The sequence below is a fragment of the Calonectris borealis genome, unplaced genomic scaffold (genome assembly GCF_964195595.1).
Source record: "Calonectris borealis unplaced genomic scaffold, bCalBor7.hap1.2 HAP1_SCAFFOLD_256, whole genome shotgun sequence".
NCBI lineage: Eukaryota > Metazoa > Chordata > Aves > Procellariiformes > Procellariidae > Calonectris > Calonectris borealis.
The window spans coordinates 1-19,613 of record NW_027441640.1 but is presented as its reverse complement, the minus strand read 5'-3'; the positions used below and the strand labels follow the sequence as shown (position 1 = coordinate 19,613).

General features: G+C 63.7%; 1 protein-coding gene across 1 annotated transcript in view; it reads right to left on the bottom strand.

Annotated features, from left to right (window-relative positions):
- LOC142077452 (nephrin-like) overlaps positions 1-17,757 on the bottom strand; it is a gene marked incomplete at its 5' end in the record, with an annotated part of 35,036 nt that extends 17,279 nt beyond the window's left edge. Inside the window, 10 exon segments of the mRNA XM_075139434.1 lie at positions 1,094-1,232; positions 2,189-2,346; positions 4,208-4,286; positions 4,288-4,380; positions 7,974-8,095; positions 9,555-9,658; positions 10,781-10,949; positions 15,189-15,317; positions 16,681-16,758; positions 17,563-17,757. Of these exon segments, the coding sequence (XP_074995535.1) occupies positions 1,094-1,232; positions 2,189-2,346; positions 4,208-4,286; positions 4,288-4,380; positions 7,974-8,095; positions 9,555-9,658; positions 10,781-10,949; positions 15,189-15,317; positions 16,681-16,758; positions 17,563-17,757 (1,266 nt within the window).
- Positions 17,758-19,613: the final 1,856 nt, after the last annotated feature.

The window sequence follows — 19,613 nt, the reverse complement described above, 5'->3', positions numbered from 1 at the left end:
CATAGTCCCTCCCAGTCTCTCCAAGTGCCCCCCAATCCCTTCCCAGTCCCTCCCAGTCCCCTCCCAGTGCCCCCCAGTCCCCTCCCAGTACATCCCAGTCCTCCCAGTCCCTTCCCAGTGCCCCCCAGCCCCCTCCCAGTACATCCTAGTCCTTCCCAGTCCCTCTCCAATTCCTCCCAGTATCTCCCAGTGCCCCCCAATCCCTTCCCAGTCCCTCCCAGGCCCCTCCCAATGCCCCCCCAATCCCTCCCCAGTCCCTTCCCAGTACTCTCCCAATCCCTCCCAGACAATCCCAGTCCCCTCCCAGTTCCTCCCAGTATCTCCCAGTTCCCCCCAATCCCTCCCAGTCCCCCCAATCCCTCCCCAGTCCCTCCCAATCCCCTCCCAGTCCCTCCCAATCCCTCCCCAGTGCCCTCCCAGTGCCCCCAATCTCTCTCAGTCACCCCCAATCCCTCCCCAGTCCCTCCCAGTCCCCCCCAATCCCTCCCCAGTCCCTCCCAGTCGCCCCCAATCCCTCCCCAGTCCCTCCCAGTCCCCCCCAATCCCTTCCCAGTCCCCCCCAATCCCTCCCCAGTCCCTCCCAATCCCCTCCCAACCCTCCCAGTCCCTCCCAATCCCTCCCCAGTGCCCTCCCAGTCCCCTCCCAGTCGCCCCCAATCCCTCCCCAGTCCCTCTCAGTCCCCCCCAATCCCTCCCCAGTCCCCCCCAATCCCTCCCCAGTCCCTCCCAATCCCCTCCCAACCCTCCCAGTCCCTCCCAATCCCTCCCCAGTGCCCTCCCAGTCCCTCCCAGTCCCCCCCCAGTCGCCCCCAATCCCTCCCCAGTCCCTCTCAGTCCCCCCCAATCCCTTCCCAGTCCCCCCCAATCCCTCCCCAGTCCCTCCCAGTCCCCTCCCAGTGCCCCCCAATCCCTCCCCAGTGCCTCCCAGTCCCTCCCAGTCCCCTCCGAGTGTCCTCCCAGTCCCCCCAATCCCTCCCCAGTCCCTCCCAGTCCCCTCCCAGTGCCTCCCAGTCCCCTCCCAATCCCCTCCCAGTCCCTCCCAACCCCTCCCCAGTACCCTCCCAGTGCCCCCCCCCCGGGACGCGGCACCCACGGGTGACGCTGAGGAGGAGGGTGGCGCTGCGCGTGCCCAGCCCGGGGGTGACGGCCTCGCACACCAGGGGGCGCCCGTGGTCCTCGCGCCGCCCCACCAGCGTGACGTTGGACACCGTCACCGAGCCACGCCCCTCCGCCTGCCGGGCCCCGGGGTCACCGGGGGCACCCGGGGACCCCCCACCCGTGGGACCCCCCCCACCCATTGGACGCCCCCCCCATCCCCACCCAGGGAAAACCCCCCCATGGACCCCCCCCCCCGGTGGGACCCCCCCTATGGACCCCCCCCACCCGTGGGACCCCCCCAGGGACCCCCCGCCCACCCGTGGGACCCCCCCAGGGACCCCCCGTGGGGACCCCCCCCCCCGTAGGACACACACACCCCCCGTGGGACCCACACCCTTGGGACCCCCACCCGTGGGACCCCCCACCCCGTGGGATCCCCCCACCCACGTCACCCCTCCCCACGGACCCCCCACACCCGTGGGACCCCCCCCCACCCACGGGACCCCCCACCCACCCGTGGAACCCCCATCCATGCGACCCCCCCCCCACCCAAGGGAACCCCCTGACCCATGCAACCCCCCCACCCGTGGAACTCCCACCCGTGGAAACCCCCCCACCCGTGGGACCCTGCCCCATCCGTGGAAACCCCCCCCAGGGAACCCCCCCACCCGTGGGACACCCCACCCGTGGGACCCCCCCACGGGACACCCCCCACCCGTGGGACCCCCCACCCGTGGGACCCCCCCCAGGGAACCCCCCCAGGGAACCCCCCCACCCGTGGGACACCCCACCCGTGGGACCCCCCCCCCACGGAACCCCCCACCCGTGGGACCCCGCCCCACCCGTGGGACCCCCCCCCGGGAACCCCCCACCCGTGGGACCCCCCCCAGAACCGCCCACCCGTGGGACCCCCCCACCCGTGGGACCCCCCCCAGGGACCCCCCCCACCCGTGGGACCTCCCCCACCCGTGGGACCCCCCCCACCCGTGGGACACCCCACCCGTGGGACCCCCCCAGAACCCCCCACCCGTGGGACCCCCCCACCCGTGGGACCCCCCCACCCGTGGGACCCCCCCCCCCACGGGCTCACCTGGGTGCGGGTGGTCTCGGTGGGGACCAGTTCCCGCCCCCCCAGCCACCAGTGCAGCTGAACTGGGGGGTTACTGGGAGCACTGGTGCAGGTCAGCGCCACCGTCCCGTTCTCCGCCACTACCGGGGTCCCCGCGATCGTCACCTCGGCCGGCGGGTCTGGGCTCCCAGTATAAACCAGTGCTCCCAGTATGGGCTCCCAGTATAACCCAGAACTCCCAGTATAGGCTCCCAGTATAACCCAGAGATCCCAGTATGGGCTCCCAGTAGAGCTGGGGGAATCCCAGTTTGGGCTTCCCGTGTACCCAGGGTCTCCCAGTACACCCAAGAGCTCGCAGTCCAGGTTCCGAGTATAAACCAGTGCTCCCAGTACGGGCTCCCAGTATAACCCAGAACTCCCAGTACAGGCCCCCAGTATGGCTGGGAGATCCCAGTATAGGCTCCCAGTAGAGCTGGGGATCCCAATTTGGGCTTCCAGTGTACCCAGAGTTTCCCAGTACACCTCAGAGTCCCCAGCCCGCTCTCCCAGTATAACCCAGAGCTCCCAGCCTGCTCTCCCAGTATAACCCAGAGCTCCCAGGCTGGCCTCCAAGTATCCCCCGTAGCTCCCAGTATAACTTTGACCTCCCAGTCCAGCCTCCCAGTATAGCCCAGAGCTCCCAGTACAGGCTCCCAGTGTCCCCAGTGCCTCCCAGTATACATTTGATCTCCCAGTCTGGCTTCCCAGTATCCCCAGTAGATCCCAGTATAACTTTGACTTCCTAGTCCAGCCTCCCAGTATACTCTTGACCTCCCAGTCTGGCCTCCCAGTATCCCCGGTAGCTCCCGGTATACCCTTGAGCTCCCAGTCCAGCCTCCCAGTATCCCCAGTGCCTCCCAGTATACCTTTGAGCTCCCAGTCTGGCCTCCCAGTATCCCCAGTAGCTCCCAGTATAAATTTGATCTCCCAGTACATGCTCCCAGCATAACCCAGAGCTCCCAGTCCGGCCTCCCAGTATCCCCAGTGCCTCCCAGTATACCTTTGACCTCCCAGTCCAGCCTCCCAGCATAACCCAGAGCTCCCAGTCCGGCCTCCCAGTATCCCCAGTGCCTCCCATTACACCTTTGACCTCCCAGTCCAGCCTCCCAGCATAACCCAGAGCTCCAAGGCTGGCCTCCCAGTATCCCCAGTGCCTCCCAGTATACCTTTGACCTCCCAGTCCAGCCTCCCAGCATAACCCAGAGCTCCCAGTCCAGCCTCCCAGTATCCCCAGTGCCTCCCAGTATACCTTTGACCTCCCAGTCCAGCCTCCCAGCATAACCCAGAGCTCCCAGTCCGGCCTCCCAGTATCCCCAGTGCCTCCCAGTATACCTTTGACCTCCCAGTCCAGCCTCCCAGCATAACCCAGAGCTCCAAGGCTGGCCTCCCAGTATCCCCAGTGCCTCCCAGTATACCTTTGACCTCCCAGTCCAGCCTCCCAGTATACCCCAGAGCCCCCAGCCTGCTCTCCCAGTACCCCCAGTGCCTCCCATTACACCTTTGACCTCCCAGTCCAGCCTCCCAGCATAACCCAGAGCTCCCAGTCCGGCCTCCCAGTATCCCCAGTGCCTCCCAGTATACCTTTGACCTCCCAGTCCAGCCTCCCAGCATAACCCAGAGCTCCAAGGCTGGCCTCCCAGTATCCCCAGTGCCTCCCAGTATACCTCTGAGCTCCCAGTCCAGCCTCCCAGTATACCCCAGAGCCCCCAGCCTGCTCTCCCAGTACCCCCAGTGCCTCCCATTACACCTTTGACCTCCCAGTCCAGCCTCCCGGCATAACCCAGAGCTCCCAGTCCGGCCTCCCAGTATCCCCAGTGCCTCCCAGTATACCTTTGACCTCCCAGTCCAGCCTCCCAGCATAACCCAGAGCTCCCAGTCTGGCCTCCCAGTACCCCCAGTGCCTCCCAGTACACCTCTGAGCTCCCAGTCCAGCCTCCCCGCACACCCCAGAGCCCCCAGCCCGCCCTCCCAGTCCCCCCCAGTATCCCCCAGTATACCCACAGGTGACGCTGAGGGTGACGCTGGCGCTGCCCCCCCCGGGGGGGAGGGGGGTGCGGGCGTGGCACCTCAGGGTGGCCCCCGTCGTCCCCCGGCGTCACCGTCACCGTCACCCGGCTCCGCGACACCCCGGGGTGCCCCTGCGTCACCCAGGGGCCCCCCAGCGGCTCCCCGTCCTGCGGGGGGAGGGGCACGCGTGGGGGGGGAGGGGCACGCGTGGGGGGGAGGGGCACGCGTGGGGGGGAGGGGCACGCGTGGGGGGGGGGGGTGAGGGAGACCCGGGGGTGGGAGGGGCACCCATGGGTGGGGGGGGCACCCGTGGGGGGGGGGGGCACCCGTGGGGGGGGGGGCACCCGTGGGGGGGCGGGGGCACCCGTGGGGGGGGGGGGCACCCATGGGGGGGGGGCGGGGCACCCGGGGGGGGGAGGGGCACCCGGGGGGGGGGGCGGGGGCACCCGTGGGGGGGGCGGGGGCACCCGTGGGGGGGGGGGGGGGGCACCCATGGGGGGGGGGCACCCGGGGGGGGGGGGGGCACCCGGGGGGGGGGGGGTGAGGGGCACCCCCCATCCCAGTGCTCCCAGTGCTCCCGGTGCCAGCCGGGACCCTTCTCCCAGTGCTCCCAGTACCTTGTCCCAGTGCCCCCGCCCAGTGCTCCCAGTGCCCCTTCTTCCCCATCCCAGTGTTCCCAGTGCTCCCAGTGCCCCTGCTTCCCCATCCGAGTGCTCCCAGTACCTTGTCCCAGTGCCCCCTCCCAGTGCTCCCAGTGCCCCTTCTTCCCCATCCCAGTGCTCCCAGTGCCAGCCGGGACCCTTCTCCCAGTGCTCCCAGTACCTTGTCCCAGTGCCCCCTCCCAGTGCTCCCAGTGCCCCTTCTTCCCCATCCCAGTGTTCCCAGTGCCCCCCAGTGCCTTATCTCAGTGCCCCCAGTTCCCGTTTCCCCATCCCAGTGTTCCCAGTGCTCCCAGTGCCCCTGCTTCCCCATCCCAGTGTTCCCAGTGCTCCCAGTGCCTTGTCCAGTGCCCCCAGTTCCTGTTTCCCCCATCCCAGTGTTCCCAGTGCTCCCAGTGCCCCTGCTTCCCCATCCGAGTGCTCCCAGTACCTTGTCCCAGTGCCCCTGCTTCCCCATCCCAGTGCTCCCAGTGCCAGCCGGGACCCTTCTCTCAGTGCTCCCAGTGCCCCCAGTACCTTGTCCCAGTGCCCCCTCCCAGTGCTCCCAGTGCCCCTTCTTCCCCATCCCAGTGTTCCCAGTGGCCCCCAGTGCCTTATCTCAGTGCCCCCAGTTCCCGTTTCCCCATCCCAGTGTTCCCAGTGCTCCCAGTGCCCCTGCTTCCCCATCCCAGTGCTCCCAGTGCCTTGTCCCAGTGCCCCCAGTTCCCATTTCCGCATCCCAGTGTTCCCAGTGCTCCCAGTGCCCCTGCTACCCCATCCCAATGTTCCCAGTGCTCCCAGTACCTTGTCCCAGTGCCCCAGCTTCCCCATCCCAGTGTTCCCAATGCTCCCAGTGCCTTGTCCAGTGCCCCCAGTTCCTGTTTCCCCATCCCAGTGTTCCCAGTGCTCCCAGTGCCCCTGCTTCCCCATTCGAGTGCTCCAGTACCTTGTCCCAGTGCCCCTGCTTCCCCATCCCAGTGCTCCCAGTGCTCCCGGTGCCAGCCGGGACCCTTCTCCCAGTGCTCCCAGTGCCCCCAGTACCTTGTCCCAGTGCCCCCTCCAGTGCTCCCAGTGCCCCTTCTTCCCCATCCCAGTGTTCCCAGTGCCCCCAGTGCCTTATCTCAGTGCCCCAGTTCCCGTTTCCCCATCCCAGTGTTCCCAGTGCTCCCAGTGCCCCTGCTTCCCCATCCCAGTGTTCCCAGTGGCCCCCAGTGCCTTATCTCAGTGCCCCCAGTTCCCGTTTCCCCATCCCAGTGTTCCCAGTGCTCCCAGTGCCCCTGCTTCCCCATCCCAGTGTTCCCGTGCTCCCAGTGCCTTGTCCAGTGCCCCCAGTTCCTGTTTCCCCATCCCAGTGTTCCCAGTGCTCCCAGTGCCCCTGCTTCCCCATCCGAGTGCTCCCAGTACCTTGTCCCAGTGCCCCTGCTTCCCCATCCCAGTGCTCCCAGTGCCAGCCGGGACCCTTCTCTCAGTGCTCCCAGTGCCCCCAGTACCTTGTCCCAGTGCCCCCTCCCAGTGCTCCCAGTGCCCCTTCTTCCCCATCCCAGTGTTCCCAGTGGCCCCCAGTGCCTTATCTCAGTGCCCCCAGTTCCCGTTTCCGCATCCCAGTGTTCCCAGTGCTCCCAGTGCCCCTGCTTCCCCATCCCAGTGCTCCCAGTGCTCCCAGTACCTTGTCCCGGTGCCCCCAGTGCCCCAGCTTCCCCATCCCAGTGTTCCCAGTGCTCCCAGTGCCTTGTCCCGTGCCCCCAGTTCCCGTTTCCCCATCCAGTGTTCCCAGTGCTCCCAGTGCCCCTTGCTTCCCCATCCCAGTGCTCCCAGTGCCTTGTCCCAGTGCCCCCAGTTCCCATTTCCGCATCCCAGTGTTCCCAGTGCTCCCAGTGCCCCTGCTACCCCATCCCAATGTTCCCAGTGCTCCCAGTACCTTGTCCCAGTGCCCCAGCTTCCCCATCCCAGTGTTCCCAGTGCTCCCAGTGCCTTGTCCAGTGCCCCCAGTTCCTGTTTCCCCATCCCAGTGTTCCCAGTGCTCCCAGTGCCCCTGCTTCCCCATCCGAGTGCTCCCAGTACCTTGTCCCAGTGCCCCTGCTTCCCCATCCCAGTGCTCCCAGTGCCAGCCGGGACCCTTCTCCCAGTGCTCCCAGTGCCCCCAGTACCTTGTCCCAGTGCCCCCTCCCAGTGCTCCCAGTGCCCCTTCTTCCCCATCCCAGTGTTCCCAGTGCTCCCAGTGCCTTGTCCAGTGCCCCCAGTTCCTGTTTCCCCATCCCAGTGTTCCCAGTGCTCCCAGTGCCCCTGCTTCCCCATCCCAGTGCTCCCAGTGCCTTATCCCAGTGCCCCCAGTTCCCATTTCCGCATCCCAGTGTTCCCAGTGCTCCCAGTGCCCCTGCTACCCCATCCCAATGTTCCCAGTGCTCCCAGTACCTTGTCCCAGTGCCCCAGCTTCCCCATCCCAGTGCTCCCAATGCTCCCAGTGCCTTGTCCAGTGCCCCAGTTCCTGTTTCCCCATCCCAGTGTTCCCAGTGCTCCCAGTGCCCCTGCTTCCCCATCCGAGTGCTCCCAGTACCTTGTCCCAGTGCCCCTGCTTCCCCATCCCAGTGCTCCCAGTGCTCCCGGTGCCAGCCGGGACCCTTCTCCCAGTGCTCCCAGTGCCCCCAGTACCTTGTCCCAGTGCCCCCTCCCAGTGCTCCCAGTGCCCCTTCTTCCCCATCCCAGTGTTCCCAGTGGCCCCCAGTGCCTTATCTCAGTGCCCCCAGTTCCCGTTTCCCCAATCCCAGTGTTCCCAGTGCTCCCAGTGCCCCTGCTTCCCCATCCCAGTGCTCCCAGTGCCTTGTCCCAGTGCCCCCAGTTCCCATTTCCGCATCCCAGTGTTCCCAGTGCTCCCAGTGCCCCTGCTACCCCATCCCAATGTTCCCAGTGCTCCCAATACCTTGTCCCAGTGCCCCAGCTTCCCCATCCCAGTGTTCCCAATGCTCCCAGTGCCTTGTCCAGTGCCCCCAGTTCCTGTTTCCCCATCCCAGTGTTCCCAGTGCTCCCAGTGCCCCTGCTTCCCCATCCCAGTGTTCCCAGTGCTCCCAGTACCTTGTCCCAGTGCCCCTGCTTCCCCATCTCAGTGCTCCCAGTGCTCCCAGTACCTTGTCCCAGTGCAGACTGGGAGGGGGGTTGCCCCCCCGGACGACGCAGACCAGTCGCAGGGTGTCCCCCGCCCGCACGTGGGGCGACTCCAGTCCCTCGATGGTTGGGGGGCCGGGGGGAACTGGGAGCACTGGTCAGACTGGGAGGCACTGGGAAGGCCCGGAGCCTCCATGGAGGGGGGACTGAAAGCAACTGGGGGCGACTGGAAGGCACTGGGAAGGACTAGGGACTTCATGGGAGGGTACTGGGGGGAACTGGGAGGCACTGGGAGGGTCCGGGGCCTTCGAGGAGGGTACTGGGGGGCACTGGGAAACACTGGGAGAGCCCAGTGCCTGTGTGGGTGGAGACTGGGTGGTACTGGGGGGGTACTGGGAGGCACTGGGAGATCTTGAGAGGGCACTGGGAGGACCCAGCGGCTCCGGCGTGGGGACTGGGGGTACTGGGAGGTACTGGGGCGGCTTAGGGGAGCACTGGGGGGCACTGGGATTGCCCAGTGCCTACATGGGGGGGGACTGGGGGGGTACTGGGAGGCACTGGGAGGGCCTCGTGTCTCTGTGGGTGGGGTCTGGGGATACTGGGGGGTACTGGAGGGGCCTCGGGGAGCACTGGGAGGGCCCAGTGCATCTATGGGTGGGAACTGGGGGTACTGGGAGGTACTGGGGGGGGCTTAGGGGGGCACTGGGGTACTGGGACTCCATGGGCAGGGACTGGGGGGGTACTGGGAGGCACTGGGAGGGCCCAGTGCCTCTGTGGGTGGGGACTGGGAGTACTGGGGGGGTACTGGGAGGCACTGGGAGGGTATTTGGGGGCCACGGGGGTAGTTTTGGGGTGTCTCGGGGAGTCATGGGGCAGGTTTGGGGGTGGTTTTGGGGTCCCCAGGGGATATTGGGGGGTCCCAGGGGGGTATTGGGGTCCCTGAGGGTATTTGGGGGTCCCCGGGGGGGGGATTTGGGGTCCCAGGAAATATTTGGGGTCCCCGGGGGGGTATTGGGGTTCTGGGGGGGTATTGGGGGGTCCAGGGGGGATTGGGGGGTCCCCAGGGTGATATTGGGGGGTCCCCGGGAGGGTATTGGGGGGTTCTGGGTGGTATTTGGGGTCCCCGGGGGGGGGATTGGGGTCCCAGGGGGGTATTGGGGGGCTCCCCAGGGGGATATTGGGGTCCCCAGCAGCTATTGGGGGGTCCCGGGGGGGTATTGGGGTGCCCAGGGTGTTATTTGGGGGTCCCTGGGGGATATTGGGGGACCCAGTGGGATATTGGGGGGTCTCCGGGGGATATTGGGGTTCCCCCGGCATATTGGGGGTCCCAGTGGCATATTGGGGGGTCCCAGTGGGATATTGGGGTGCCCAGGGCGTTATTTGGGGTCCCCGGGGGGTATTGAGGGGTCCGCAGTGGGATATTGGGGTTCCCCTGGGGTATTGGGGGGTCCCCGGGGGTGTATTGGGGGTCCCAGTGGGATATTGGGGGGGTCCCAGTGGGATATTGGGGTGCCCAGGGCATTATTTGGGGGTCCCCACGGGATATCGGGGTCCCCAGTGGGATATTGGGGGGTCCCCAGTGGGATATTGGGGGGGCGACTCACAGAGGACGTCCAGGGTGACACCGGCGTCCGCCGGGGCCGGCCCGGCCTCGTTAGCGGCCGAGCAAACGAGGCGCTGCCCGTGGGCGTGGCTCTGCGGGGTCAGGCTGGGAGGGGGGGCGGGGTCAGGGGGGCAGACTGGGTCATACTGGGCCAAACTGGGCCCTATTGGCCTATACTGGGCCATACTGGCTCATACTGGCCCCTATTGGCGTATACTGGTCCATACTGGCTCATACTGGGCCATACTGGCCCCTATTGGCCTATACTGGTTCATACTGGTCCCTACTGACTCATACTGGTCCTTACCGGGCTCTATTGGCCTATACTGGTACATACTGGTCCACCTTGGCTCATACTGGTCCCTACTGGCTCATACTGGTCCCTACTGGTCCATGCTGGCCCCTATTGGCCTATACTGGCCCCTATTGGCCTACACTGGGCCATACTGGCTCATACTGGCCCCTATTGGCCTATACTGGCCCACACTGGTCCCTACTGGGCCATACTGGTCCCTATTGGCCTATACTAGCCCGTACTGGTTCCTACTGGGCCATACTGGCCCCTGTTGGCCTATACTGGTCCATACTGGTCCACACTGGTCCCTACTGGGCGATAGTAGCTCTTATTGGCCTATACTGGGCCATACTAGTCCACACCAGTCCATATTGGCTCATACTGGGCCTTACTGGCGTATACTGGTCCATACTGGACCCTACTGGCTCATACTGGGCCATACTGGGCCACAGTTGGCCAGTACTGGCTAATAGTTGCCAATAGAGGCTCATACTGGCCTGTACTGGTCCATACTGATTTGTACTGGTGCACCTTGGTTAGTAACAACGTCTACAAAGCTGTACTGGTCTATACTGGGCCGTACTGGTCAGCACTGTGTTGTAGCAGCCTGTACCTATCTGTACTGGCCCATACTGGTCAGTGATGCCATATATGGGGCCATACTGGTCTATACTGGACCATACTGGCCCCTACTGGTCAATAATGCTGTGTATGGGGCCATACTGGTCTATACTGGGCCATACTGGTCTAGACTGGTCAGCACTGTCTTGTAGCAGCTTCTGACTTTCTGTACTGGCCCAGCTGGTCAGTAATGATGTATATGGGGCCATACTGATCTATACCGGGCCATACTGGCCCATACTGGTCCGTAATGCTGTGTATGGGGCTATACCGGTCTATACTGGGCCATACTAGTCTATACTGGGCCATACTGGTCTAGACTGGTCAGCACTGCCTTGTAGCAGCCTGTGCCTCTCTGTACTGGCCCATACTGGTCAGTAACGGTGTATATGGGGCAGTACTGGTCTGGACTGGGCCGTACTGGTCTGGACTGGTCAGCACTGTCTTGTAGCAGCCTGTGCTTCTCTCTACTGGCCCATACTGGTCAGTAACGCCGTATACAGGGCCATACTGGTCTATACTGGGTCGTACTGGTCTATACTGGGCCATAGTGGCTGGCACTGGTCTGTACTGGGCCATACTGGTGTGTACTGGTGCTCACCGGACGGTGACCTCGCTGGAGCTCAGTTTGGGGTGGGAGCCCTCGAAGACGCGGCTGGAGATGTCGGGGAGCGGCTCCCCCCTGCGGCCCCAAAACCCCCCCAAATCACCCCAAAATCACCCCAAAATTGCCCAAAATCCCCCCAAAAATCAGCCCTAAATCACCCCAAAAATCACCCCCAAAATCACCCAAAATCCCCCAAACACCCCAAAATACCCCCAAACACCCCCAAAATCCCCCAAATATCACCCCAAATCCCCCCAAAACCCCCCAAAATTCAGCCCAAAGTCACCCCCAAAATGCCCCCAATCACCCCCAAAATGCCCCCAAATCACCCCCAAAATTCACCCCCAAATTCCCCAAAAATCCCCCCAAAAAACAGCCCTAAATCACCCCCAAATCCCCCCCAAATTCAGCCCAAATCTCCCTGAAATCACCCCAAAATTCAGCCACCCAAATCACCCCCAAAATCCCCCCAAATCACCCCAAAAATGACCCAAAATTCACCCCCAAATCCCCCCAAAATTCACCCGCAAATCACCCCCAAAACCACCCCAAATTCACCCCAAAAATCACCCCAAAATCAGCCCCAAATCACCCCAAAATCACCCCCAAATCACCCCAAAATTCAGCCACCCAAATCACCCCCAAAATCACCCAAATTTCCCCCCAAAATCCCCCCAAATCCCCCAAAATCAGCCCCAAATCTCCCTGAAATCCCCCAAAAATCACCCGCAAATCACCCCAAATCCACCCAAAATTTCACCCCAAAATTTCACCCAAATTTTCACCCCCAAATCCCCCCAAAATTCCCCCAAATCCCCCAAAATATCAGCCCTAAATCACCCCCAAAATCACCTGAATTCACCCCAAAATTCACCCCCAAATCCTCCCAAATTCCCCCCAAAAATTACCTTCAAAAATTCCCCCAAATCCCCCAAAATCACCCCAAAAAACAGCCCCAAACCCCCTAAAAATCACCCCAAAATTCACCCAAAATTCACCTCAAATTACCCCAAAATTCAGCCCCAAATCTCCCCGAAATCACCCCAAAATTCAGCCCAAAGTCACCCCCAAATCCCCCCTAATCACCCCCAAAATCACCCAAAATTCAACCCCAAAATTGCCCAAATTCTCCCCAAAATCCCCCAAAATTCACCACCAAAATCCCCCCAAATCCCCCCCAAAATCACCCAAATTTCACCCCAAAATCACCCCAAACCACCCCAAAATCACCCCAAAGTCACCCCAAAAATCAGCCCCAAAGTCACCCAAAATCCCCCCCAAAAATCAGCCCCGAATCACCCCCAAAATCCCCCAAATCACCCCCCAAATTCACCCCCAAATCTCCCTGAAATCCCCCCAAAATTCAGCCACCCAAATCACCCCCAAAATCCCCTCAAATCACCCCCAAAATCCCCCCAAATCACCCCAAAAACTCACCCCAAAGTCACCCCAAAATTGACACCCAAAATCCCCCCAAAATTTAGCCCCCAAAGCACCCCAAAATCAGCCCCAAATCTCCATGAAATCACCCCAAAAATCGCCACCAAATCAGCCCCAAAATCACCCCAAATCCACCCAAAATTTCACCCCAAAATTTCACCCAAATTTTTACCCCCAAATCCCCCCAAATTACCCCAAAATTCCCCAAAATCCCCCCAAAATCAGCCCTAAATCACCCCCAAAATCACCTGAATTCACCCCAAAATTCACCCCCCAAATCCTCCCAAATTCCGCCCCAAAAATTACGTTCAAAAATTCCCCCAAATCCCCCAAAATCACCCCAAAAAACAGCCCCAAACCACCCCAAAATTCACCCCAAAATTCACCCCAAAATCACCCCAAAAATCACCCCAAAAATCACCCAAAAATCAGCCCTGAATCACCCCCAAAATCCCCCAAATCACCCCCAAAATTCACCCCCAAATCCCTCTGAAATCACCCCAAAATTCAGCCCCAAATCACCCCCAAAATCCCCCAAAATCAGCCCTAAATCACCCCCAAAATCACCTGAATTCACCCCAAAATTCACCCCCAAAATCCTCCCAAATTCCCCCCAAAAATTACCTTCAAAATTCCCCAAAATCCCCAAAATCACCCCAAAAAAACAGCCCCAAACCACCCCAAAATTCACCCGAAATTCACCCCAAATTACCCCCAAAATTCAGCCCCAAATCTCCCCGAAATCACCCCAAAATTCAGCCCCGAAGTCACCCCAAAATTCAGCCCCAAATCACCCCAAAAATCACCCAAATTCAACCCCCCAAATTGCCCAAATTCCCCCCAAAATCCCCCCAAAATTCACCCCCAAAATCCCCCCAAATACCCCCCAAATTCACCCCAAATTCAACCCCCAAATCACCCCAAACCACCCCAAAATTCAGCCCAAAGTCACCCCAAAAATCAGCCCCGAATCACCCCAAAATCCCCCAAATCACCCCAAAATTCAGCCCCAAATCCCCCCCAAATTCAGCCCCAAATCTCCCTGAAATCCCCCCAAAATTCAGCCACCCAAATCACCCCCAAAATCCCCTCAAATCCCCCCAAAATCACCCAAAATTCACCCCAAAATCCCCCCAAATCACCCCCAAAATCCCCTCAAATCACCCCAAAACTCACCCCAAAGTCACCCCAAAATTCAGCCCCCAAAGCACCCCAAATCCCCCCAAATCAGCCCCAAATCTCCCTGAAATCCCCCAAAAATCGCCCCCAAATCCCCCCAAATCCCCCCAAAATTCCCCCAAATCCCCCCAAAATCAGCCCTAAATCCCCCCCCAAAATCACCTGAATTCACCCCAAAATTCACCCCCAAAACCTCCCAAATTCCCCCCAAAAATTACCTTCAAAAATTCCCCCAAATCCCCCAAATCCCCCCAAAAAATCAGCGCCAAAGCACCCCAAAAATCACCCCAAAATTCACCCCAAATTCACCCCAAATTACCCCAAAAATTCAGCCCCAAATCTCCCTGAAATCACCCCAAAATTCACCCAAAATTCACCCAAAATTCACCCCCAAAATCCTCCAAAATCCCCAAAATTCAGCCCCCAAATCACCAAAATCCCCCCAAATCCCCCCAAATTCACCCCCAAGTCCCCCCCACCCCCTCCAAAAACCACCACCCAAATCTCCCCAAAACGACCCAAAATGACCCAAAATCCCACATTCTAAAATCCCTACATTTGCCCCCCAAAACACCCCCAAATCCCCCCAAAATGACCCAAATCCCCCCCAAAATCATCCCCCAAGTCCCCCCCACCCCCTCCAAAAACCACCATCCAAATCCCTGCAAAATGACCCAAAATGACCCAAAATCCCGCATTCTAAAATCCCTACATTTGCCCCCCAAAACACCCCCAAATCCCCCCAAAATGACCCAAATCCCCCCAAAAATCATCCCCCAAGTCCCCCCCACCCCCCTCCAAAAACCACCACCCAAATCCCCCCAAAACGACCCAAAATGACCCAAAATCCCGCATTCTAAAATCCCTAAATTTGCCCCCCAAAACACCCCCAAATCCCCCCAAAACGACCCAAATCCCCCCCAAAATCATCCCCCAAGTCCCCCCCACCCCCCTCCAAAAACCACCATCCAAAACCCTATAAAACGACCCAAAATGACCCAAAATCCCGCATTCTAAAATCCCTAAATTTGCCCCCAAAAACACCCCCAAATCCCCCAAAATGACCCAAATCCCCCCAAAATCATCCCCCAAGTCCCCCCCACCCCCCTCCAAAAACCACCACCCAAATCCCCCCAAAACGACCCAAAATGACCCAAAATCCCGCATTCTAAAATCCCTATATTTGCCCCCAAAACACCCCCAAATCCCCCCAAAATGACCCAAATCCCCCCCAAAATCCCCCCTCAAATCCCCCCCCACCCCCCTCCAAAAACCACCACCCAAATCCCCCCAAATCCCCCCAAAATGACCCAAAACCCCCCTCCCTAAATCCCCCCCAAACCCCTCCCAACCCCCCCCCAGCCCCCCCCAAACCCCGCCCACCCCCTCACCCATCCCCCACCCCCACCCCCCCACCCACCCCCACCCTCCCCCACCCCCCCCCGGGCTCAGGGGCGCCCCCAAATCCCCCCCCCCCCCCCCCCCAATCTCACCCAGGGTGAGGGTGAGGCGAGCGGCTGGGCGGGCGTCGAGGGCGTGGCAGCGCACCTCCACCTCGGCCCCGCCCACCCAGGGAAGCTCCGCCCCCGGGGGCAGCTCCAGGGTGGGGGGGCCCGGTGGTACTGGGGGTACCAGTATAAACCAGTTAGAGACTGGGGGTAACCCAGGAAGCCCTCCCGGTAAGCGTCGGGGGCTGAGTAATGTTCCCCAGTGCCTCCCAGTAACTCCCAGTGACCTCCTAGTAATGTCCCAGTCCATCCCAGTGTCTCCCAGTAATCTCCCAGTGCCTCCCAGTGCCCTCCCAGTAACACCCAGTGCCTCCAGTGCCCTCCCACTCCATCCCAGTAACCTCCCAGTGCCTCCCGGTAACACCCAGTGCCCTCCCAGTAACACCCAGTGCCTCCCAGTGCCCTCCCACTCCATCCCAATAACGTCCAGTGCTTCCCAGTAACCTCCCAGTAACCTCCCAGTCCATCCCAGTGCCCTCCCAGTAACCTCCCAGTGCCTCTCGTAACCTCCAGTAACCTCCAGTGCCTCCCAGTAACCCGCAGTACCCTTCAAGTAACCTCCCAGTCCATCCCAGTGCCCTCTCAGTAACACCCAGTGCCCTCCCAGTAACCTCCCAGTCCATCCCAGTGTCTCCCAGTAACCTCCCAGTAAGACCCAGTGCCCTCCCAGTGCCCTCCCAGTAACACCCAGTGCCCTCCCACTCCATCCCAGTAACCTCCAGTGCCTCCCAATAACGCGCAGTGCCCTCCCAGTAACCTCCTGGTCCATCCCAGTGCCTCCCAGTACCCCCCCAATCCCTCCCAGTCCCTCCCAGTGCCTCCCAGTGCCCCCCAGTCCCTCTCAGTGCCCCGCCAATCCCTTCCAGTGCCTCCCAGTGCCTCCCCAATACCTCCCAGTGCCTCCTAGTGCCCCCCCAGTCCATCCCAGTGCCCCCCCGGTGCCTCCCAGTACTCCCCCAATCCCTCCCAGTCCCTCCCAGTGCCTCCCAGTCGCTCCCAGTGCTTCCCAGTCCCTCCCAGTGCCTTCCCAGTTCCTCCCAGTGCCCCCCCAGTCCCTCCCAGTGCCTCCCAGTGCCCCCCAGTCCCTCTCAGTGCCCCCCCAGTCCCTCCCAGTGCCTCCCCAGTCCCTCCCAGTGCCCCGCCAATCCCTCCCAGTGCCTCCCACTGCCCCCCCAATACCTCCCAGTGCCTCCCAGTGCCCCCCCAGTCCGTCCCAGTCCCTCCCAGTGCCTCCCCAGTCCCTCCCAGTGCTCTCCCAGTCCCTCCCAGTGCTCTCCCAGCTCCTCCCAGTGCTCTCCCAGTGCTCTCCCAGCTCCTCCCAGTGCTCTCCCAGCTCCTCCCAGTCCCTCCCAGTGCTCTCCCAGCTCCTCCCAGTGCTCTCCCAGCTCCTCCCAGTCCCTCCCAGTGCTCTCCCAGCTCCTCCCAGTGCTCACCCAGCACGGTGAGCAGGGCGGGCGGGACGCCCGGGGTTGGGTGCCATTCCCCTCCCCCACCTGGCACTCGAAGACGTCATCGTCCTCCAGCGTCACCCCCCCGATGCGCAGGTGGTGCTGGCCTGGGGGGGCACCCATGGGTGGGGGGGGCACCCAGGGGGGTGGGGGGGGCACCCAGGGGGGTGGGGGGGGGGCACCCGGGGGGGTGGGGGGGGGGGCACCCGGGGGGGGCACCCAGGGGTCTGGGGGGGCACCCAGGGGTGGGGGGCAGCCATGGGGGAGGCACCCAGGGGTCTGGGGGGGGGGCACCCAGGGGTCTGGGGGGGGGGCACCCAGGGGGGTGGGGGGGGGCACCCAGGGGGGTGGGGGGGGGCACCCAGGAGTCCGAGGAGGGGCACCCGGGGGGGGCACCCAGGGGTCTGGGGGGGCACCCAGGGGTGGGGGGCACCCATGGGGGGGCACCCAGGGGTCTCGGGGGGGGGCACCCAGGGGTTTGGGGGGGGGGGCACCTGGGGGGGGCACCCAGGGGTCTGGGGGGGACACCCAGGGGTTCGGGGGGGGCGCACCTGGGGGGGGGGGCACCCAGGGGTCTCGGGGGGGGGCACCCAGGGGTTTGGGGGGGGGGGCACCTGGGGGGGGCACCCAGGGGTCTGGAGGGGACACCCAGGGGTTCGGGGGGGGTGCACCTGGGGGGGGGGGCACCCAGGGGTGGGGGGCACCCAGGGGTCCGGGGGGGGCACCCAGGGGTCTGGGGGGGGGGCACCCATAGGTGGGGGGCACCCAGGGGTCCGGGGGAGGGCACCCAGGGGTGCAGGTTTAAGCCCCGCCTCTTCACCACACCCTTCTTAGCCCCGCCCTTTCAGCCCCTACCCCCCCGCGTTAGCCCCGCCCCTTCATCCCTCAGCCCCGCCCCCTCGCAGCCCCACCCACCCTGCTGGGGTCTCCAGCCAATCGGTAGCGGGGGTGGGCGGGGGTGGGCGGGGTCCCGAGCAGGAGCCCGCCCCTCGCCCACTGCACGGCCCCGCCCCCCCGCACGGCGCAGCGCAGCTCCGCCTCCGCCCCCAGCACCGCGCTCCCATTGGTCGGCTCCTCCAGGAAGGGCGGCGCCGCTGCCACGCCCGCTGCGGGGTGGGGGAAGGGGGGGGCGGGGCTGAGGGAGGCTCCACCCCCGTGACCCCTTGTGACCCCATGACCCCTGTGACCCCTTGTGACCCCCCCGTGACCCCTGCAACCCCCACGACCCCTGTGACCCCCCCCACGACCCCTTGGGACCCCCAGAATTATGTGACCCCCCCATGACCCCCCCGTGACCCCCGAGGACCCCTCATGACCCCCCGTGACCCCCCGTGACCCCTGATGACCCCTCATGACCCCTCATGACCCCCCGTGACCCTCCCATGAACCCCGTGACCCTGAGGACCCCTCGTGACCCCCCACGACCCCCCCGTGACCCCTGAGGACCCCCCCCGTGCCCCCTGAGGACCCCCCATGACCCCCCATGACCCCTGATGACCCCCATGATCCCCCGTGACCCCCCCATGACCCCCCATGACCCTTGTGACCCCCCCGTGACCCCCCCGTGACCCTTGATGACCCCTCGTGACCCCACCCGTGACCCCTGATGAGCCCCCGTGACCCCCCAGTGACCCCCCCGTGACCCTTGATGACCCCTCGTGACCCCCCCGTGACCCCTGATGAGCCCCCGTGACCCCCCGTGACCCCCCCGTGACCCCCCGTGACCCCTGATGAGCCCCCGTGACCCCCCCGTGACCCCTGATGACCCCCGTGACCCCCCGTGACCCCCCCGTGCCCCCTCACCTGTGACCCCAGGGAGCAGCAGGACCAACAGCACCTGCCCGGGGGGTCGGGGGTCGTGACCCCCGACCCCCCCCCCAGCCCCCCAAACTGCCCCAGGCCCCCCCAAATCCCCCCCAGCCCCCCCAAACTGCCCCGGGCCCCCCCCAAATCCCCCCCAGCCCCCCCAAACTGCCCCAGCCCCCCCCAATCCCCCCCAGCCCCCCCAAACTGCCCCGGGCCCCCCCAAAACTGCCCCCCCCCCCCCAGGGCTTTGATTTGCCCCCCCCAGCCCCCCCCAAATACCCCCGGACTCCCCCAAACTGCCCCCCCCAGCCCCTATTTGCCCCCCAGGACCCCCCGAAACTGCCCCTGGACCCCCCCAAACTGCCCCAGGACCCCCCAAGTCCCCCTCAGCCCCTATTCCCCCCCCCAGGACCCCCCCAAGTGCCCCCCAACCCCTATTTACCCCCCCAGGACCCCCCCATCTACCCCAGGACCCCCCAAACTGTCCCAGGACCGCCCCAACAGCCCCCCCCAGCCCCTATTTACCCCCCAGGACCCCCCCAAGTGCCCTCCCAGCCCTATTTACCCCCAGGACCCCCCCAATCTGCCCCTGGACCCCCCCAATCTGCTCCAGGACCCCCCAACTGCCCCCCCAGCCCCTATTTACCCCCCCAGGACCCCCCCAACTGACCCTGGACCCCCCCAAGTGCCCCCCCAATCCCTATTTACCCCCCCAGAACCCCCCCAAACTGCCCCTGGACCCCCCCAAGTGCCCCCCCAGCCCCTATTCCCCCCCCAGGACCCCCCAAGTGCCCCCCCAACCCCTATTTACCCCCCAGGACCCCCCCCAACTGCCCCAGGACCCCCCCAATCTGCTCCAGGACCCCCCCAACTGCCCCCCCAGCCCCTATTTACCCCCCAGGACCCCCCCAATCTACCCCAGGACCCCCCAAACTGTCCCAGGACCCCCCCAACAGCCCCCCCCAACCCCTATTTACCCCCCAGGACCCCCCCAAGTGCCCTCCCAGCCCCTATTTACCCCCCAGGACCCCCCCAATCTGCCCCTGGACCCCCCCAATCTGCACCAGGACCCCCCCAACTGCCCCCCCAGCCCCTATTTACCCCCCAGGACCCCCCCAAGTGCCCCCCCAGCCCCTATTTACCCCCCAGGACCCCC